General features: G+C 39.3%; 1 protein-coding gene across 2 annotated transcripts in view; it reads left to right on the top strand.

The window, feature by feature from the left end:
- The window catches only part of N4BP1 (NEDD4 binding protein 1), a 73,541-nt gene that overhangs the window by 40,283 nt on the left and 9,759 nt on the right, over window positions 1-23,499 (top strand). For both annotated transcript variants that reach the window (XM_032255639.1, XM_032255640.1), the window contains exons 2-4: window positions 12,210-13,900; window positions 21,141-21,271; window positions 22,863-22,959. In XM_032255639.1, coding sequence (XP_032111530.1) covers window positions 12,210-13,900; window positions 21,141-21,271; window positions 22,863-22,959 — 1,919 coding nt within the window. The remainder of the gene's footprint in view (window positions 1-12,209; window positions 13,901-21,140; window positions 21,272-22,862; window positions 22,960-23,499) is intronic.

Here is a 23,499-nt window from a genome sequence, read left to right as displayed (position 1 = left end):
CACACACACACACACACACACACACACACACACACACACACACACACGTTAGCAAGATTAGATTGCTGAATATTAAATCAATAAAAAAAAAAAAGAGTAAGCACGCTCCACCCTGTCAGTCCTACTGAATACAGCTATAAAACCCAGACAGAATGCATACAGCAACTATTTAAGGACACTGAAAAATATATAGTAGCAGGCAGATTTAGAACAAAGACCAGAATTTAAGGTATCACCAGCCGGGCACAGTAGCTTATGCCTGTAATCCCAGTACTTTGGGAGGCCGAAGCGGGCAGGTCACCTAAGCTCAGGAGTTCTAGACCACCCTGGGAAACATGGTGAAACCCCATCTCTACTAAAATACAAAAAACTCACTGGGCATGGCGGTACGTGCCTGTAGTCCCAGCTACTCAGGAGGCTGTGGCAAGGAATTGCTTGAGCCCCTTAGGCAGAGTTTGCAGTGAGCCAAGATTGTGCCACTACACTCCAGGTTGGGCTACAGAGTAAGATTCCATCTCAAAGAAAAAGAAAAAGTACCACCAAACCAGTAGTGAGTTTACCATTCGTTCCCCTCATTAATCCTCTAACATGAACCTAACACAGCTCCACCTGGAAGTAGAAATGGGCACTGGGACACACTAGGAAAAGCCTTCTGGTTTGGGCCCAAGGGACAGAAAAGGAAGCATTTAAAATTTAGAGTGAAACCTCCTCCTTTTTTTTTTTTCTTCTTCATTCTTACGCAACCCAGCCCTAAATAATCATGTATTGGTAGTGGCAATCGAAGCGTGCAGGAACCAAAATTCCAACATAGGAGGACCTTTCTTTCTAATTGGGGTTGTGGGCTCCATTGATTTTTCTCTCTGTGTGTCCTGGCTGGATCCAAGCACAGTTGCATAGGTACAAGGCAGAGCGGGTTAATCAAAAGCGCCAACTTTCTGGGTGGGGGACCAAAGAAGGATCCCCAGGAAACCAGAAAGTACCAGGCAGGTAGCAGAAAGGGAAGAGTTCAGGAAAGTGAGCCATGAAGTTGTTTATGATCCGTTTGGCTCATCCCCAAGCTACATGTGCATGGATCTTTTCCTAATCAGTGTTAAGAAAGGCTTTTTAACAAAAAGACCACTATCCAAGTCCTAGAATTGGCTACACAGTGGCATACATGTGGAATGGATACATAGCATTGCAGGACAGGCAAGGTGGCTCATGCCTATAATCCCAGCAGTTTGGAAGGCCAAGGCAGGTGGATTGCTTGAGCCCAGTAGTGAGTTCAAGGCCAGTCTGGGCAACATGGAGAAACCCTATCTGTACAAAATTTACAAAAATTAGCTGGGCATGGTGGCATGTGCGTGTGGTCTCAGCTACTCCAGAGGCTGAAGTGGGTAGATCACTTGAACCCAGGAGGTTGAGGCTGCAGTAAGCTATGATGGCACCTCTGCACTCCAGCCTAGGTGGCAGAGCAAGACCCTGTGTCAAAAATTAAAATGAAAAAATAGCATTGTAGGGCTTTGAAAACTGAACTGATATTGGAACCACAGCTCAGAAGACAGGTTGCAGCTTGCAGCCTGAATCTAGTTATGCCAACTATCTGCGAAAACAAAAGTTTCAATATCTGTAAGATTTAAACAAGATTGAAGACTTCATAATTCTTCATTGTTCAGAATGGATATAATACAAAATTGGCATATAAAGGGATAGGAAAATCTCAATTCTTGTAGGAAAAGACAGCAATGCTGAGATGACACAGATGTTGCACATATTTGACAAAAGACTAAAATATTCAACCAGGAACTGAAAATAGTCCACAGGCAATCCCAAATACTCTTAAAACCAGTAGAAAAAGAAAGTTTCAGCAAAGAAACAGAAGATAGAGGAACCAAACGGCAGAAGTATGTGGTGCTGAAAAAGTATGTGAAGAAATAATTCCTGGAGACATTTCAGGTTTGGCAAAAGATATGAACATGACGATTCAAGAAGTTCACAGAACACAAGCAGAATAAACCCAAAGATTTCCATACCTATACACATTGAAAGCACACTGCTGAAAACCTAGGACTTTAAAAAAATCATGAAAGCATCCAGGGAAAAACACACTACATGTGGGGGAACAACAATTCAAATGACTATGACTTATTGGAAACTGCAAAGCCCAGAAGAAAGTAGCACAATATTTTTTAAGTGATGAAAGAGAAGAAATGTTAACCCATTTTCTTCTATTCTCAGTTTGCTGGTAAAAAAGAAATGTTAACCCAGAATTCTCTATCCAGTGAAATTATCCTTCAAGAATGAAAGTGAAATAAAGCATTCCCAGTTGAAGAAAAACTAAAGGGAAATTATTGCCCACAGTCTACTCCAGACAGTCTGTTCCTTAGGTAGTGTCCTAAGGAAAGTTCTTCAAATATAAATGGTAAATATCTGGGTAAATGTAGTAGGTTACTTTCTCCTCTTGATTTCTTTAAAATGAATTTCGTACAATGAAAGCAAAAATTATAATGTTGTCCAGTGGGGTTTCAAATGCATGTAAATAAAATGTATGAGATCACTATAACATATAACTTTGGAGAGAGGAAAGGAACCAGGAATAAAGAAGCCTGTATGTTGGTGTTCTAAAATTTGTACCGATGGGATTTGAATTTATGGAGGTGACAACACAGGTCAATGCTGTTGAAAGAATTTACTACTTATATTTGCTGAGAGAAGGGGACATGCCATGCTATGCAGGACCACAGGGAAAGCATCAGGTTTTGGTCACGAGGTAGATGCAGGCCAGAGGAAAACCTAAGCCAGAGACTTTTTTGGGTCTTCTCTGAGAAAGGGAAGGCAGAGCGAGGTAAGTAATTAAGATTAGATTGTTTGAATAATTCTCACAGGATTTATAGGTTGTCTGGTTCCTGGCCTTAAGTTGATTTAGTGCAGGGGAAATATTGGCTTGGTATGTAAGAATTAAAGAGATGGGAGAGAGCATGGCACTGGGTCAGGCAGTCTGCACCTAAAAGACATCCTCCAGACAAGCTGGGGACCACCCCTGGGAATTAGCTGGCTCTGGAAGGGGCAGCCTCTCTCATTGAAAGGTCCCCCAACATGTCAAAGTATCATATGATACAGAAAATAAGAAACATGATTAATATAAGTAGTACAGTTTTACGAAATGATAGAATATTGATAAGTAGACTGTGAAAGTTAATAGTATTGTAATCAGTAACATCACCACTTAAAAACTATATGAAGAGATAAAAATGCAGTAGTGGCTGGGCATGGTGGCTCTTGCCTGTAATCCCAGCACTTTGGGAGGCCCAGACAAGTGGATCACGTAAGCCCAGGAGTTAGAGGCTAGCCTGGCAAACATGACAAAACGCTGTCTTTACTAAAAATACAAAAAATTAGCCAGGCATGGTGGTGTACCTGTAATCCCAGCTACTTGGGAGGCTGAGGTATGAGAATCACTGCCTCAGAGATGGAAGTGATGAAGGTTGAGAGATGGAGGTTGCAGTGAGCCAAGATTGCGCCACTGCACTGAAGCCTGGGTGACAGCAAGACTCTGTCTCACAAAGAAAAAAAAATGCGGTAGGTAAATTATTATACTAAGTGTTTGTGTAATGCCAAAAAAGACAAGCTAGAACAGGAGTCAAATATAGGAAGAAAGTGGAAAAAAGTAAAATGGTAGACAGATTTGCCAACAATCACATTAAATGTAAATCGACACTCCGGTTAAGAGATAGGTACTATCAGAATAGATTAAAAACATGATCCAACTGTGGTGTCTTCAAGAAACTGAATTGAAATATTATAGTTAAGTGAAAACTAAAAGGAGGAAGAAAGACATGTGCCATGCAAACGTTATTCAGAAGAAAACTGGAGTGACAATATTACTATCAACAGCCTTCGGAGCAAAGAAAGTTACCAGAGATTGAGAAACTACATAATGATAAGAGTCAGTTCAAGAAGACATTATGTAACAGTGCTAAATGTTTTTATTCCTAACAATAGAGCTGTAAAATATGTGAACCAAAAACTGGCAGAACTGAAAGGAGAACTTGATAAATCCACAATTATAGTTGGAGACTTCAACACCTGTCTCTCAACAATTGATGGAACCATTAAACAAAATAAATGAGGATCTAGGATAACTCAGCGCCACCATCAACCAGCCAGGTTCTAGTACACATCTGTAAAACATTCCACTTAACAGCAGAATACACATTCTTTATGAGCACCTGTAGAACTCTCAAGATAGACCTTATGCTAGGCTATAAAACAATTCTTAATAAATTTAAAATAATTAAAGTCATATAGTGTTTGACCACAAAGGAATCAAACTAAAAATCAATAACAGAAGGATAGCAAGAAAATCTTCAAAAATTTTAAATAGCACTTCTAAATTTATGAGTCAAAAGGGAAATTTTTAAAAATATATTGAACTAAATGAAAATGCAGCATATCAAAGTTTCAGGATGCCACTAAAGCAGTGTTGAAAGGGTATTTCTGCCACTTAAATGGTAAAATGTCTAAAAAAGAATTAACATCAATTCTACGCAGTCTCTTCCAAGAACTACAAGAGGAGAGAACACTTTCTAACTCATGTATAGCCTATATTACCCTGATGCCTAACAGACAAAAACAGTACCAAAAAGGAAAACTGTAGACCGAAGTCCCTTGTGAATACAGATGCAAAAGATGTATAGATTCTTAATAAAATGTTTACCAATATAATTCAGCAATATGTAAAAGAATTATACACCATAATCAAGTAGGAGTTATTCCAGGGATACAAGCCTGGTTCAGTTTTCAGAAGTCAATGTAACCAACCGTATTAACAGGGTGAGGAAGAAAAATAATCACAGGATTATATCAATTGATGCAATAAAGCCTTTGTTAATGTCAACACTCATTCATATTAATGATCCTAGAAAACTAGGTAACTTCCTCAATGTGATAAAAGAACATTGGTAAAAAATTTTCCAGGTTACATCATTCTTAATCATGAAAAAGACTGAATGCTTTTACCTGTAGTTCATTAACAAAGCAAGCGTATCCACTCTCACCACTGCTCCTCAACATAGTGCTGTACTTTCTAGCTACTGCAGTAAGGCAAGAAAATAAATGGCATATAAATCAGAAAAGAAATATTTGGAGATGACGTAATTGTCTGTAGGAATTCCCCAGGAAACTACATATACACACAGATCCTTGAACTTTTAATAGGAATAAGTGAATTCAGGAAGATTGCAAGATACATGATTAACATACAGCAATCAATTATATTTTTATATACTAACAGTGGACACAGAAACCAAAATTTAAAATAAAACACTGTGTGCAATCACTCAGAAAAATAAAATTCCTACAACATGAAATCTAGCAAAACGTACAGGATTTGTATTCTCAAAACTCAAAAGGCTAATAAAAAAGCAAATTAGATGTAAATAAATGAAGAGAAATACCAGATTGGTGGATCAGGAGATTCAGCAGATGTCAGTTATCCTCAGATTCATGTCACTTGCTGACACGTAATTGTCAGCACAATTGCTGATAAAATTCCAGCAAGATATTTTGTAGACACAGACAAAATTATTCTAAAATTTGTATAGGAAAACAAAGGAACTAGAATAATTATTTTAATTAATTAATTTATATATATGTTATTGTACTTTAGGTTCTGGGGTACACGAGAAGAACATGCAGGATTGTTGCATAGGTACCTACATGGCAATGTGGTTTGCTGCCTCCATCCCCATCACCTGTATCTGGCATTTCTCCCCATGTCATCCCTCCCCAACTCCTTACCCCCTGCTGTCCCTCCCCTAGTCCCCCCAACAAATCCCAGTGTGTGATGCTCCCCTCCCTGTGTCCATGTGTTCTCATTGTTCGACACCCACCTATGAGTGAGAACATGTGGTGTTGGATTTACTGTTTTTGTGTCAGTTTGCTGAGAATGGTGGTTTCCAGATTCATCCATGTCCCTATAAAGGACACAAACTCATCGTTTTTCATGGCTGCATAGTATTCCATGGTGTATATGTGCCACATTTTCCTTGTCCATTCTGTCATCGATGGGCATTTGGATTGGTTCCAGGTCTTTGCTATTATAAACAGTGCCACAGTCAACACACATGTGCACGTATCTTTATAATACAACAATTTGTAATCCTTTGGATATGTACCCAGTAATAGAATTTCTATTTCTAGGTCCTTGAGGAATTGCCACACTGTCTTCCACAATGGTTGAACTAATTTACACTCCCACCAACAGTGTAAAAACGTTCCTATTTCTCCACATCCTCTCCAGCATATGTTGTCTCCAGATTTTTTAATGATCGCCATTTTAACTGGAGTGAGATGATATCTCAATGTGGTTTTGATTTGCATTTCTCTAATGACCAGTGATGAGCATTTTTTCATATGTTTGTGGGCCTCATATATGTCTTCTTTTGAAAAGTGTCTGTTCATGTCCTTTGCCCACTTTTGAATGGATTTATTATTTTCTTGTAAATCTGTTTTAATTCTTGTAGATTCTGGATATTAGCCCTTTGTCAGATGGGTAGATTGCAAAAAATTTTTTCCATTCTGTTGGTTGCCGTTTCACTCTGATTGTTTCTTTTGCTGTGCAGAGGCTCTGGAGTTTAATTAGATTCCATTTGTCTATTACGGCTTTTGTTGCCATTGCTTTTGATGCTTTAGTAATGAAGTCCTTGCCTATGCCTGTGTCTTGAATGGTTTTGCCTAGGTTTTCTTCTAGGATTTTTGTGGTTTTGGGTCTTATGTTTAAGTCTTTAATCCACCTGGAGTTAATTTTAGTGTAAGGTGTCAGGAAGGGGTCCAGTTTCTGCTTTCTGCACATGGCTATCCAGTTTTCCCAACACCATTTATTAAACAGGGAATCCTTTCCCCATTGCTTGTTTTTATCAGGTTTGTCAAAGATCAGATGGTTGTAGATGTGTGGCATTGCCTCCAAGGTCACTATTCTGTTCCATTGGTCTATATCTCTGTTTTGGTGCCAGTACCATGCTGTTTTGATTACTGTGGCCTTGTAGTATAGTTTGAAGTCAGGTAGCTTGATGCCTCCAGCTTTGAGGAATTAGAATAATTAAAGCAATTGAAAAAATTATAAAGAGGGAGCAAATCATTACCCAATTTTAAGACATTATACGCTTACAGTAATCAAAACAGTGTGCTCTTGATGAAGGGATAGATACATAGATTGGATCAGAATAGGGAACTCACAAGTAGCCCTACACAAGTATGGCCAAGTGATTTTTTTGACAAAGGTGCAATTCAGTGGTAAAGAATAGCCTTTTCAAGAATTGGTGGTGCTACAGCAATATTATACCTATAGGCAAAAACATGGATCTCAAGCTAAACCTCACCTTATTTTAAAACGTACTAAAAATGGATCATAGGTTTAAATGTGTAACTTAGAAGATAACATTGAAGAAGTCTTCAGTACTTCAGGCTTGGCGAAGAATAAAATCGTTAAACTGAACTTCCTTAAAATTAAAAACTTGCTGTCACAAACCTCCCTGTTGAGAAGATGGGAAAACAAACTACACACTAGGAGAAAATATCTACAAGCCACATATTTGACAGAAGACTCTTGGAATATATAAAGAGCTCTCAAAACTCAACAGTAAAAAAAACAAACAATGCAATTAGAAAATGGACAGGACATGAAAGACTAGGAAGGGTAGGGAGAGATTTGTTAAAGGATACAAAATTACAGCTCCCTGGGGAGAATAAATTCTAGTATTCCATATCATTGTAGAATGACTATAGTTAACCATAATATATAGTTTCAAATAGTTAGAAGGATATAGAGTGCTCCCAACATAGAGAAATGCTAAATGTTTGGGATGGATATGCTGATTATTCTGATCACTATGTATTATATGTATCGAGACCTCCCTATGTAACCCATGAATATATACAATTAACTTGGCACAATGGTTCATCCCTGTAATCCCAGCACTTTGGGAGGCTGAGGCAGGTGGATCACCTGAGGTCAGGAGCTCAAGACCAGCTTGGCCAACATGGTGAAGTGCCATCTCTACTAAAAATACGGAATTAGCGATGTTGTGGTGGCACATGCCTGTAATCTCATCTACTTGGAAGGCTGAGGCAGCAGAATTGCTTGAACCCAGGAGGCAGAGGTTGCAGTGAGCCAAGATCACGCCATTCTACTCCAGCCTGGGTGACAAGAGTGAAACGCTTGTCTCCAAAAATACACACACACACACACACACACACACACACACACACACACACACGTATATAGAGAAATATGTACACACACAATCATCATTTGTCAACTTAAAAAATGGTTTTAGAGATAGGGTCTCGCTCTTTTGCCCTGGCTAGAATGCAGTGACATGATCTTGGCTTACTGCAGGGTTAACATCCTGGACTGAAGTGATCCTCCTATCTCAGCCTCCCAAGTAGCTGGGACTACAGGCACGCAACACCACTCCTGGCGTATTTTTTGTAGAAATGGGGTTTCACCATGTTACCTAGGCTAAATTAAAAGAAAAAAACTTTTTTTTTTTTTTTTTTTGCGACAGAGTCTTGCTCTGTTGCCAGGCTGGAGTGCCGTGGTGCGATCTCAGCTCACTGCAACCTCCGCCTCCCGGGTTCAAGTGATTCTCCTGCCTCAGCCTCCTGAGTAGCTTGGAGTATAGGCACGCACCATCATACCCAGCTAGTTTTTATATTTTAAGTAGAGATGGGGTTTCACCATGTTGGCCAGGATGGTCTCGATCCCCTAACCTCATGATCTGCCCACCTTGGCCTCCCAAAGTGTGGGGATTACAGGTGTGAGCCACTGCGCTGGCCTAAAAGAAAACTTTTTAAAGGAAGAAAGTGGACAAAAGGAATAAGTATTTTACCAAAGAGAATATGTAAATGATAAGTAGTACATGGAAAGATGTTTAACGCCACTATATTAGGGAGGTGTAAACTAAGACCAAATACCACATTCCTATTAGAGCAAGTAAAATAAAAATTAGTGACTCTCAAATTCTGGCAATGTTGTGGAGAAACTGGATCTCTCAAACATGGTTGGGGAAATGTAAAATGGTATAGCCATTCTGAAAAATAGTTTGGCAGTCCATTGTAAAACTTAAGCACACCCTTAACATACGTCCCAGCAACAGTTGCCCTCCTGAGCATTTATCCCAGAGAAATGAAACTTGAGTTCACATAAAAACTAGCACATGATTGCTCATAGCAGCTTTATTTGTAATAGTTCCAAATAAGAGCAACCAAAATGTAGGGAGATGGATAAAAACCTGGTTCATCCATCCCATGGAATACGACTGAGCAGTAACAAGGAATGAACTCTTGATATGTGCAACAGCTTGGATGGATTTCAACATCGGCGTGTTGAGTGGGAAAAAAAGCAAACCCCAAAGTCATGTATAATTCCATTTATATAGCATTCTTGAAGTTGCAAAATTACAGAAATGGAAAAAGATTGTGGGGGGTTAGGGATGGAAGGTAGGAGTAGGTGGGCATGACTATAAAGGGTTAATGAGGGAAATATTTGTGGTGATGGGATAGTTCTGTATCTTGACTGAAGTGGTAGTTTCAGGAAGCTGCACATACGATAAAATGAGTGCACATATGATAGAACTATATAGACAGAAATGTGTCTCCTGACTGTGAAATTGTACTGTAATTACGTAAGATAGAATGATTAGAGGAAACTGAAGAGTACACAGGACTTTATGTAGTACCTTTGCAACTTCTTGAGAACCTGTGATTATTTCAAAATTTTAAAACTTTAAAGCGACAACCTAAATACAGCATAATTTCAAACAAGTGAGAGCTAAATATTGCCTCTTTGGAAATCTTCAGGGATGCTGACCTCAGTATTTAACACTTTTGCACATTCAGGAAAAGGGGATAAGTTACAGTACTTTGTGTTTAACTCAGTTGATATGTTCACAAAAAAATAGCAGCCTGCTCTATTAAAAAGACAGAGCTTGGCCAGGTACAGTGGCTTATACCTGAAACACCAGCATTTCAGAGGCCAAGGCAGGCAGATTGCTTGAGCTCATCAGGGATTTGAGATCGGCCTGGGCCACATGATGAAATCTCATCTCTACAAAATACACAAAAATTAGCCAGGTGTGGTGGTGCATACCTGTAGTCCCAGCTACTTAAGAGGCTGAGATGGGAGGATCGCTTGAGCCCAGGAGGTAGAAGTTGGCAATGAGCTGAGATCACGCCACTGCACTTGAGCCTGGGCAACAGAGCAAGACCCTGTCTCTGAAAAAATAAGACACAACTCCTCTATCCAGCACCAGTTACCTCCATGCCTCACCGCCAAAATCATAAATACTAAGGTGCTTTTAGAAGGAGGTAAGGGAGCTCATATATCTGGTGTTCTATCTACTTACAAAAATTTTGTATGTTGCTATTCATTCGGGGTGGCTGGCAAAATATTAGTAATTTTTAGGAAAAATTATAGATTAGTCTCAAACCTTTTTGGAAGGCCAAAAAGGTTTTATTGGAGCAGGCCGAAGGCCCACCGCTCCATTAAGTTAGGGAGAAAATAGGGATGAGGCTTTTCCCGGTTTTAGTCTATTTATTTACCCCACATCCCTTTGTCTCTACTCTGTTTACTCATGTTAACTTTGTGCTGGGTGGCTGTCTCAGTGGGAGGTCAAAAAGGAATTACCTGTTAATAGTGTTTACTCTGGGCTGGAAACCTAAAGCTTTTATCATTTGTGTAACCATTCTTGTAACTCTGTTAATTATCCACAAGTGTGTTAACTTAGAACCTCTGTTGTAAAATCTTGAGGGAATACATGTGTGATGGACAGAGAGGGCCTAGGTCGATTTGTTGCATTTTGTTCTCTGAAGCAACCTATGGCCATCCCTAGCTCACTTGAAACACTGTAATGGTGTGAGAGTCCATTCATTCATCCATCATTAAGTCAGGGTCTGCAAGTCAGACTTCAGCAGAGGTGACCCACGTCTCAGTTGTAGTTCTAAATCATTGATGCAGCAAGGAATGTTTATACACGTTTGAATACTCTCACTAAAGTTGTGTGACTACCATCACAGCAAGAATATGGTAAGTACAGGCTTTTACTTACTTCTTCTTGACTGATGCTATGCAGGTTAAACTTTTTGGTAACACCATTCTAATTTTAGTTTGAAGTATGGATCATAGATCTCCAGGCTCATTACCTACAAATATCTCTCCAGAAACAGCATTGTTAATATTTAGTAAGCACTTACTATGTGCAAGGCACTGTTGTCAAGACTTTAACTTCCATTATCTTCTTGAATTCCCTCAAAACCACTGAGATTTCATTCCGCTTATAGTTGAAGAAACTGGGCTCAGAGGGATTAGGTAACCTGAGCAAGATAGTATCGGTCATATGGCTGGAATTTTAGACCAAGACAGTGACCCCAGAGCCGAAGTTATTAACAGATATGTTCCTGTGTGTGTGTTTGCTTGCCTGCTTGATTCATGCTTCTGACTCCAGTAGCAACTAATTGCTAAGGGAACCCAGTTCCCTTTCTTGCCTCATTTCAACCTCCTTCAATACCAACATCTGAGAACAGCAGTACTGTCCAACATTCACTTGTTCTATTAGATCTGCATTTAATTTAACAGTCTGGTTTTCTGTAGGAAACAGACATAAACTCATATAGGATATAGATTGTTTCAACCACTGGAAAAAAAAATTTTGTTTGCTTCTTAATAAACTTGCTTTTGCTTTGCAAAATAAAAACCAAAAAAATTAATGTTATTCTTTATACCTTCAAGAAATCTGGAAACCAAGGGTAACAGTACTAAAAGTCAAGATTTGTTCTCTAGTGAATCACTTGATTTGATCATCTTATTTCTTGATTGTATCATGGAAGTAATAAATTACTGGTAGCAAGCAGAGATATCTTTTCACTAGAGATGTAAATCCAGCCTTGGGATTATCCACTACGTAACTCAGCAAATCCCTAAAATCACATTGCATAAAATGTTACAAAATACTGACCTTTTAAATTTGGATGCAAATCATCTAAAGATGATTTAAGCAAGGTATATCTTTTATTTTCAATGTTTTATTTAAAACATGACATTTTGTTCAAACTTACAAATATGTTTGTGATTTTTATAAAATCAGCCTGACATTTGTAGTTACATGTGCAATTTATTATGTGCTAAAAGGAACTTGTGTAAATTGACCTAATTTCTTATTTTCTCTTTGCAGGAATATATTAAAGGAATCTGTGAACCTGAACTAGAAGAAAGAGAATGTTACCCCAAGGCCATGCACTGCATTTTTGTTGGAGCAGAGAGCCTGTTTCTGAAAAGCTTGATTCAGGATACTTGTGCCGACCTCTGCATTCTGGACATTGGCCTTCTTGGCATCAGAGGAAGTGCTGAGGCCGTGGTCATGGCTAGGAGTCACATTCAACAGTTTGTAAAGCTCTTTGAAAATAAGGAGAACCTACCCAGTAGTCAGAAAGAATCAGAGGTAAAAAGAGAATTCAAACAATTTGTTGAAGCCCATGCAGACAATTACACAATGGATTTGCTGATTTTGCCCACTTCCTTGAAAAAAGAACTTTTGACACTCACACAAGGTGAGGAGAATCTCTTTGAAACAGGGGATGATGATGTTATTGAAATTAAAGATTCTCAACAAACAGAGTTTACACAGAATGCTGCTACAGGGCTGAATATTTCCAGAGATGAAACTGTTTTGCAGGAAGAGGCAAGAAATAAAGCTGGGACTCCTGTTTCTGAGCTTACACAACAAATGGACACAGTCCTTTCTAGCTCACCAGATGTGCTTTTTGACCCAATAAATGGTCTAAGCCCAGAGGAAGAGGCACTTTCCCATGAGAGAATGTGTCAGAAAAGGAGATCTTCTGATTCTGAAGAAAGGCATACCAAGAAGCAGTTTTCTTTGGAAAATGTTCAGGAGGGGGAGATTTCACATGATGCTAAGACATTGGCTGAAAATGTAATAGTTGACCTGTCTGATTCTTATACCGATTCCGAAAATTTAAGTCCAGATACAAAAGACACTACTGAGGAAATGGAATACAACATCCTCGTAAACTTCTTTAAAACCATGGGCTATTCCCAAGAAATTGTTGAAAAGGTCATTAAGGAGTATGGACCATCTACTGAACCATTATTGCTCTTAGAGGAAATTGAAAAAGAAAATAAAAGATTCCAAGAAGACAGAGAATTTTCAGCTGGTACTGTGTATCCAGAGACCAACAAAACCAAAAATAAAGGTGTTTATAGCAGCACAAATGAGCTTACAACTGATTCCACTCCAAAGAAAACACAGACTCACACACAGCAAAATATGGTAGAAAAATTTCCTCAGTTACCATTCAAAGGGGAAGCTAAACCATGTACCTCAAATTGCAGAATTAATACTTTCAGAACAGTGCCAATAGAACAGAAACATGAAGTCTGGGGTTCAAACCAGAACTATGTTTGTAACATAGACCCTGAAACTGATGGCCTTTCACCTTCTATTGCCTCTTCAAGTCCCAAAGAAGTCAATTTTGTTTCAAGGGGACCTTCAAGTCACCAGCCCAGAGTTCCTGTTTTTCCTGAAAATGGTTTACACCAGCAGCCAGAACCCTTGCATCCAAATAATATGAAATCTGCCTGTGAAAAACGTTTAGGATGTTGTAGTTCTCCTCATTCTAAGCCAAATTGTTCAGCCCTTTCTTCACCAATGCCACTGCCCCAGCTGTTACCTTCGGTTACTGATGCAAGGTTGGCAGGACCTTCTGATCATATTGATTCCTCAGTTACTGGGGTCCAAAGGTTTCGAGATACTCTAAAAGTACCCTACAAGCTGGAATTAAAAAATGAACCGGGGAGAACGGATTTAAAACACATTGTTATAGATGGGAGCAATGTTGCAATTACGTAAGTCCATTTTCTGCAGATTATTTTATTTTAAATAGGGCTCTAAATGGTGTCTCTGAATCACATGTATATAGGAACTATACATACATGTTGTATATTGTTGATCTGTAGCCTTAGAGTTGAATGGTGGAGGGGAATGAGAACTAACTGGTTGGAAAGGTTTTGTCAGTTCATCTTCAGGATTTATGAACTTTACTTCACCTTGCTGAACTTAATTTCTAAGGCCAAGAGAGGATAGAAAATTATCTTTTCACATTGCATTGTTAGTGATATGTAGTATAGTGACTTTTAAGTCATTAAATTCTTAATCCTGTGAGTACCATTATGTTCTAAAGAAGACAACAGAGCTTAAAGCAAAAGGATTTTTTTTTCATCTTATGATGGAATATGCCAGATCTCTAGCCAAGAGTGTGCAGTTGCAATAGGTGTGAGGTACTTCTGTGGATAGAGCAATGGCAGTTTCCCTTCAAAGGAAGTTAGTTAGTTTGAGCTTCATTGTGGGCTATTAAAAGTTTATTTGTTTTTAGTAAAAGACATCAGTTAATGAACCCGTCATTTCTAGTTAGCCTGTCTTGGAACTCCTCTTAGTTTAAAATCCTCTGATTTGAGTTTCTTTTCTCAGGGACAGTTTAAGATTGTGGCTAAGAAGAGTGAGAGGGTCAAGAGTCTCCCTACACTTTGGACCAGCTGTTTGATTTGGGGCAGGTCACTTAACTGTTTGGAGTTTCAGTTGCTGCAGTCTGTTGCCTTTTGACCTGTCCTTAGGGACATCTTTACCATATCATTTCAACAACTGTATTAAGTCTGCCTTCAGTTTTCAAAACCAGTCCCCCACTGCTAAATTTCAGGCAAATGAAATTTAGCAGTTGATGTGCACAAACAATAATTTATGAATCTGGCAGCGTCCTAAACCAAGAGAGGTTCAGAGATCTTCACCCAGCAATGAGGGCAGGCAGTATTTATAGGCAGAAAAAGGAAGTGCCCTCCAGAAACAGCTTGATTGACTAGGGGTTGGCATTTGCCTTATCCGTGCATACTGTTATGAGGCATATGCCTTATATGGATATGGTCTGAACAGTTGGCAGCCTGTGATTGGCTGAGACTCAGCCATATTTTTTACAAGAATACTCTTAGGTTGCAATTTGTTCACATAATAAGTTTGCAGGTCTCTATGGATGGAGACAACTTTAGGCCAGATTTAATCTAACACCAGTGATTTCGAAGAAATACTCAAGGTCTGGCATTTTAAGTAGCCACAATTCAAGAAACAGGCCACCTGGACATGGAATGAGGGAGAAGTTGCTAAATCTTAACAATGCTTTTCCGAATTGCTGAATGTTAGTGTAACTTATTTTTTAGGAGTTCTGAGAGATCAGTTAATGCCCTGAGTTTTTAAGAATACCTATTAGGATTGAAAAATGGATTGAAAAATAAGTGTTATTTTTGAAATACATGTTTATTATATATTTATAATTTTTGTTTTGTAAATTGTTTTATTAGGATTTTCAAATACACAAGATAATGACTTCCCACCTTCAACAATTACCACCTCATGAGCAGTTTTATTTCATCCTGGCCCTCACCTCTGCCTTCCACACCTAATTTGAAGGAAATCTCAGATATATGTTCCTAAATATTTTAGTATGTATTTTTTAAAATATAAGGATTCTTTTGCTTTTTATTTGAATGAATTATCGATGCTGTGTTTTGCTGTCAAAAAGAAAATGCCATCATTTCAGATGTTAAAATTTGAAGACAGGCAGCAAAAATATGCAATATGCTTATCTTCATTTCCAAATAATACTGTTTATTGTCATTGCACTTTGGTTTTTTTGGCAGCCCTATTAGGGGAAACCCAGCAAATGACCCGCAGCTGCATAGCGATATCTAAGCAAAAATGTCAGACAACTTCAGTCACCCACACCCCAAGCCCGGAACAAGTTCTTCTTCGTTACGATTTCTTGAACCAACTGGTGACACAAAATTTAGGTCACAATTGTGAGCAGTATTCATTCTCTTTCACTTTCCTACACATGGAAAGATTTTCCAAATTGGTGTTCAAAGAATAGGAAATGCAAGTTACATAGAATGAGCAATGATCATGATGCTTTTTAAAAACCTTTTGGGGTAGTTAACAGGGATATTTCTCAGCAGGGTCACTGTTGAAATTTACAGTGGTGCTATCTATCCGTGACAGGATGTTTTGCAAATCTAGTCCATCCCACTTTGCTTATAATATCCTTCCCTAGTCATTGTGACACCCTAAACACACTCCCACATATTTCCTAATGCCCTGAGTACAGTATCATCTCTTTTGAAAACCACTAATTAGTACACTAAGGGAAAGCTGCAAGCTGACTTTCATTATTATTATTTTTTTTTTTTTGAAAACATTGTTTTGGGAGGATTTGCATTTTCTTTGGATTCACAAATGTCCTTGTTTAAAGGCAATACTTTTACAAAAGAATGTGTTACTTTAAGAAGACAGAATTGTACTTAGTTTGATGTAAATTGATCTGAAAATGTCAGTAATTAAGATTTACCCTTATTCTAGGAAGAGACTGTATAATGAGTATTGAGTTTTCTTTTGGAGCGAGATGTAAGTGGTGGTTGCATGGTATTGTGAATGTAGTAAATGCCATTGAATTGATTATTTTAGTGATGTGAATTTACCTCAGTAATTTTTTTGGAAATCGGAAAAAAAAATCAACCCTTATTCTAAATTAGTTGCTTCAGTGTTAAGCATGAATTAACTTTGACCAGATTCCATGAAGAAACTGATTTGTGTCTCTTCTTTCTGTTCAATGAACTACCTCTAATACCCATGGTCCCTGATACATAGTAGGAGCTCAGTAAAAACTTGTTGATAAATTAAAAGCAAATTAGAATTTTTATTCTTTTTTTAAGAGGTAAAGTCTCACTATTTTGCCCAGGCTCAGACAATCCTTCCTAGTAACTGAAGCTATAGTCACGCCTTACCACGCCCAGTTTAGGATTTTTTTTTAGTGACTTTTTACCATGCATTTTCATGGTTACTGTTGCAGTGGCCAGTTTAGATTTTTAACTGAAGCCATATATTTAGTGCAACAAATTTTGGGGATAAAGCCAAAACACCCATTATTATGTGTCAGGCACTGTATTTTTTAAATGAAACAACCTTCACACCAATTGTGAGGTGAAAGTTATAATTTATACAACATGAAATGTCTTAAATCTTTTCCAGTGTTACAGAGATAGAGATTTGGACCCATAATGTCTTTTCCCAGAGCTGCCATATACCCTGTCTCCTCCAACAGAAGCTAAAGTTGGAATTTTCAGGCCAAGGCATCATTGGATACTTAAGTCTTGGGTTACATAGTGCTGCTGACTGAAGCTCACTGATTTGACCCAAGTAGTTGGGGAAGTAGTTGAAATGTGAGTCCTTAAGCAATAGGATCCGTTGGTGTGAGCCCCACCCTAAAGCAGCCTAGACCCACCCTTCGATGTATTTTTGCAAAGCCTTTGTTCATTTGCCTATCCAGTATGAGGTCCGCAGCCCCTTCCACCTGTGAAAAATTTCACAGCGCCCTGTTTTTAATGCTGCCAATTTTGTGTATCTTGTTTTTTTCCCCCTCATAACCATGAATGAGTCAAATGATGAGTAAGTGGAAATTGTTTGCAGTGTATGATATAGCTAGACAGCACAGTAGTGGCCAAGAAACATTTGGGCACTGTCAGCCTGAAACTTCATAATGAGAGCCCCTGACTTATATGGGGTGATAATTTTCCATGTAGATGAGATTTGCCCCTTCCCTTGCCAGAATTATGTATATTGACCATTTTCTCATGTTAGTCTTTTCCATATTAGGTTTCCATTAAAAGAAATTCCTTTTTCCTGGATAACTCAGAAAGGGCTTTCCACTGTTCCCCACATTTTCCTGTCTGGTGCTATGGCCGCCATGAGTTTTTATCTACTATGTGTCACCCATCTCTCCTCCACTTTGGACACTTTCTTTCAGTTGCCAGCATTCTATAATATGGCAAACAACTAGATGATATAAGTTTTATCCAATTATATGGAAGCAGGCACTTAAATCTCTTGAGGGCCTGCACACCTGGCCTCCCAGACTTAATAACTGTTCATTCTGCATTTGAAGCTGGGAGCCCCAGAGCTTTGGCCTTCCCGTAAGTAGCAAGGTGTTATCATATATATTTTTTGTCTCTGGGTCAAAATAGACCTTTGGTCTGGGTTTACCTGTCAGCATGCTACTCTGGTCCGATTGATTGTAGAGAGGCTAGGAGACAGTGATGAGTAAGCACATGTCTCCTGGTCAAGGTATAGGACTTGAAGTAGGAAGAAGAGTTGTTTTTTTTTTTTTTGAGGTGGAGTTTCGCTCTTGTTGCACAGGCTGGAGTGCAATGGCGCGATCTTGGATCACCGCAACCTCCGCCTCCTGGGTTCAGGCAATTCTCCTGCCTCAGCCTCCTGAGTAGCTGGGATTACAGGCACGCGCCACCATGCCCAGCTGATTTTTTTTGTATTTTTAGTAGAGACGGGGTTTCACCATTTTGACCAGGATGGTCTCGATCTCTTGACCTCGTGATCCACCCACCTTGGCCTCCCAAAGTGCTGGGATTACAGGCGTGAGCCACCGCGCCCGGTCCGGAAGAAGAGTCTTTAGTGGGCCTTCTGTATTATTCTGAGGACAATAATTTGACTCCACTTAAATTTTTGTTGTTGTAGTTTTATTTTTTGGGTAAATTTATATGTTCTCCACCAGAATTTTGAACTACTGTTTTAATTCCACTCCTGAGATTTTTTAAGAGTATCAAAAGTGATATGATCTTATTACTCAGAATAATACTTTGGAATTTAGTTGAGAGCTGATGTTTCTAGAAACTCCCTTTATTCCCCATCTAGACTTGTAAGGAGTCTAGGGCAGCAGAATTCATCAGTCTGCATTTCCACCTTTGTTATGTGGTGACCCAGTGGAATTGAACTGGGTACTCTTCCTCTATCCAGTTCCTGTTCTTGCCATCACCAGAAGCTGTTGAGGAAAAGAGGGAGAGTAGTTAGCATACATTTGTATCTGTCAAATAACCAAGGAGCCACCTTGAAAACTTTTTCAGTGCAGTTCTCTCAAGGGTTATCCTTTTGAGGACTAAATATACACATTTCTTGGTTTTTCTAAGAACCAGCAGGTTATTCTATTATGGATTTTCAAATTAAGGCTGTGGTTGATACTAACTCTAGGCATGTTCCTGATGTTAAGCAATTAGAGTGATGGGTGTTTATTATTTTTGAAAGATTAAAAAAGGCCCCCTTTAAAAAACCACCCCCCCAGTCTTTTTTCTAGTTACAAATGTCTCTTTGCTACTTTCTTGCCATATTTGAATGCTTTTAGATAAAACACTCCTGAATTATCAAGATTGGGTTTGTTTATTTACATATATTTTCAGGGGTAAGGGCCTCTGAAATATCTTGGTTATGGTTCACTGAAAAAGAAATAGCCTTTAAAAACAGGAGTTTGTAAGTAGCTCTTCAGAATCTCACAGAGCATTAGATGTTCATAGTGTCCAGCCTCTTCCTGCTCTCAAGGAATGCAGATGCAGGTGGGATGACAATCCCGCTGTGGGGTCGTGGAAAGGGCACTGGCAGATGTGAGGGAACCAGAGTCTGGTCCAGCTCATCCCTCTGCCTGTGCCACCTAGGCAGGCTGCTCAATCCCTAGTGATTCCTTTTTCTCTCTAACCCAGGCATCTAAATGCCATTCTATCTCTGTGATTCTGGTCTACCATATAGGATTGGAACTCAGAAGAGGAAGGAGGCTGAGAGAGGCCCTGTGTCTAGAAATAGCTTCATAGATGAAGAGGGGTCAGAATTCAGTCCTGAGGGCATTTGAAAAAGTTACAAGAGCATTGCACATATGGAAAGCAACACAAGGAAAGGCTCAAGACCAGGAGGGGTGAGATGGCAAGACCTGGCCAAAACTAAGAGTGTTGTCACATAGTAGCGGGAGGGTCACTTGGCCAGATGCTGTCAGACGAGAAAGGGTCCTGGAAGCCAGGCAGGATTAGGGTAGAAGGACAGTGCCTTTGAAGGCCCTGAGCAGAATCAAAGGCCTCAGCTGCATTTAAAGGTTAGTATCACTGGAATTTGCAGGGTGGGTTGGAATTAGGAGAACCTGGGTTTACCTTGGGACACGTATGCCCATAATGGCAGGACTTTCAGGTGAAGTATTTCTACAAAGCAGTTTTGATGTGCAGAGGGAAGACAGGACTGAAGATGCAGGGGGTACTGCTACTGGAATCTAAGTGACCATTGAAGCAGTGAACTTAGATTATGCTAATCACATAAATTACACCATCACTGTTTGAAATTTTAGTCTTTTTTTTCTTTCTAATACCCATGAGTAGACAAATTACCACCTGCAGAATTTTAAACTTTTAACACGTTTTATCTCCACTTTTAATTAACTGTTGGAGAGTAAAATTTAAGTACTTTCTTCCTTTCCAGTGAAATGTGTTATGGATGGAGGCGTGGGCATTTTTTAATCCTCTATACCAGGGATTGTAAACTGTGGGCCAAATCAGGTCCACCACCTGTTATTGTAAATGTGGAACACAGCCACACACATTCACTTACAGTTGTCTGTGGCTGCTTTCACACCATAGTGGCAGAATTGGGTGGTATGACAGAGACTGTGTGGCTCTTAACAGAAAAAGTGTGCTGACCTGTGTTCTATACTGTTCCTTTTTTTCTTTTTTTAACCTTTTTTCTCTGCTTTCTTAAAATAGCCTTTCACAGCCCCCATTTAGCTTCATTTGAGTCTTGCCCTCAACTTGTTTCTCGTAAGCTATAAACTGGGTAAATATTGCCATTCCCAGAACAGAGTGGAGCCTTCTGGGGGCAGGACACAGCAGCATCTTTGGAGGTTGCAGGGGTGATGACCGTGTCACATCTTTGTCCCTTTCTTCCGTCACGGGGAACAGGTATTATATGGAGCTCACTGCCTTCTATCACAACGGCATACCCAGTTAGATCAACAAAATGCAAGAAAAATCCTAAGATACTATTAAGTGTTCCATCCCCTACAATGGATTCCATCCTAACTTTATGCACCTAAATCCCAAAAAATATAAGAATATTGAAGGAAACATTGCTTATTGTTTGTTGTATGTGTAGGTTACCTTTTTATGGTGAAACTTAATGTGCTTTAAACAGAAATACATTTTACTTAATTTCCTTTCTTATTTCTAGCCATGGTCTGAAAAAGTTCTTTTCTTGTCGTGGAATTGCAATTGCGGTTGAATATTTTTGGAAGCTTGGCAACAGAAACATCACTGTATTTGTCCCTCAGTGGAGAACAAGGCGTGATCCTAATGTCACAGGTGAGGCAAACTGGTTTTTTCAAATTTCTATTGAAATGTTTAATGAGTCAGCTTACAATTACAACACATGCTATTTAGAATAGAGCTGTGTGTCATGGGCAACAGCTTTAAAAATGAAATTGTAAATCAACTGCACCTAGCAAAACATCAACTGAAGAGTGCCACAGCATCAGAAATACTAGGAGGTAGGGTGGAAAGTTAACATAGTTGTTTATGGGGAACTTATGTTAAGCTTAATATAAATCATTTCCATTAACCATAAAGTACTTCTGGCATAACTGCAGGCCACACACAAAAGATTTGATCTTACTATGAATCATGAAATGTTCAGAGAAACTTCAGGTTGTTTGTGTTATAGGTCATGATAGGAAGGTAGGTGAAAGGGCTATGCCAGGCAATTTAACACATCAGAGTGCCTGGAAAAATAAAGTCAATTGTGGGGAGGGAGGGTGAGTACAGGACTTGCCCCGCACATTAAACAGGAAGTGAAATTTAGTCACTAGTGGGGCAGAAATGGTCAAACCACACAGTTCCCAAGTATTCCCAACTTCCCCCATTTTGAAGAGCATATTCATCTTAACAGAGGGTACATGAGGCATGTGACACATCATTCATTTTGTTATTTTTGCAGTTGGATCCCTGAAGGAGTCTTTTAATCATTACACATGCTCTGCATTGCTTAAGTCGGTGATGAGTACTATTGTAGGGGATTCAGGCCTGGGAATCTCAGGCCCTGAGCTTTTAGCTGCTTTCGCCCATCACTGGTTTTCTAAAATGTGGCTTTGGCCCTCCATTCTCCATTGTCACCACCTAGCCCCATGAAAACCAGCAAATATTTGCATGAGCACCTAAGAGAAGCTGGATAGGAGACCAGTAGGAGGAGGCTTCAACAGACTCTTGGCATAGGGACCTTTTTTGGGATTGGGTTAGAACCATTTGTCCCTCCTATCCCTAGATCTGCCCTAGTCCCACCCTTACCCTCTCTCAGGGTCTCTTGTCATCCCTCTCTTTGCCCTTTATTTCTTATAGTGTAGCTCTGGAAGAGTTGTTGAGAGTAGGCTTCATTAAACACCCAGGCTGGAGTGCAGCATGCAATCTCAGCTCACTGCAATCTCCGCCTCCCAGGTTCAGGCAATTCTCCTGCCTCAGCCTCCTGAGTAGCAGGGATTACAGGCACGCACTACCACACCCAGCTTATTTTGTATTTTTAGTAGAGACAGGGTTTCACCATGTTGGCCAGGCGTGTCTTGGACTCCTGACCTCAAGTGATCCACCCGACTCAACCTCCAAAGTGCTGGGATTACAGGCATGAGCCACCACACCTGGCCTACTCCTCTTAAGAAGCAATGAGTTTAATCTTTTTATATTTAAAAAATAACTAAACTTAGTTCATATGTTGTTTTTGCCTTAGTATGGGTCTGGCTTGATTGGTTTGTTTTTTCCCTTCCCAGTGAGTTAGTAAAATTGAGTCAACAGAAAAAAAGGTTTTCTACAGCTCTCCAAATGAAACATTTGAGTGTACTTTCATTTATTGATACATTTGGGAAAATAGCCCTTTTCTGAATGTGTATTCAACTTATTTCATGAACAGAACAGCACTTCTTAACCCAGCTCCAGGAGCTCGGAATATTATCTTTAACTCCTGCCCGGATGGTCTTTGGAGAAAGAATTGCTTCTCATGATGACAGGTATGAAAGGCCATTCTCCTTCCTAAGGTGGGAGTGGGGTTTTGAGGAGCCAGCCACCTGCTCTCCTGACAGGTCCACACACTCAGAGGACCTGTTGGATGTGGGGATTTTAATATTTATGGTCATTAAGGTGATATGCTCAATGATATTTGACACATGGTTTTAGAAACATCATAAAAGAAACTGTTTGTGTTTAGTAAAACATGTTTAGTAAAACTGTTTGTGTTTAGTAAAAACATGTTTCTAGTAAAACATAGAAAACCTGTAAGTAAAAGCAGATATTGTAATCTTTTGTTGGTACATGCTAAAAGTAATGTTTGTCTTAGTGTGGTAGGCTTGAAAATGGTTTTCAAATATTATCTCCTCCCAGTTTACTTTTGGTCAGTGATTTAGCCTCTTATATAATGCCTGGGTCCTCAGCGTTCCTTCTACATAACAGAAGTATCTCAACTGACCCTACTGTGATAGGAGTAAGCTACATTTTTTTTTCTTTCTTTCTTTCTTTCTTTTTTTTTTTTTTTGTTTTTTGACCTTGAGTGA

This window comes from Sapajus apella, unplaced genomic scaffold (genome assembly GCF_009761245.1).
Source record: "Sapajus apella isolate SASKATOON/1434 unplaced genomic scaffold, GSC_monkey_1.0 scaffold90, whole genome shotgun sequence".
Lineage (NCBI taxonomy): Eukaryota > Metazoa > Chordata > Mammalia > Primates > Cebidae > Sapajus > Sapajus apella.
Note: the sequence above shows the minus strand (reverse complement) of the source record. Positions and strands in the feature narration are given on the sequence as shown.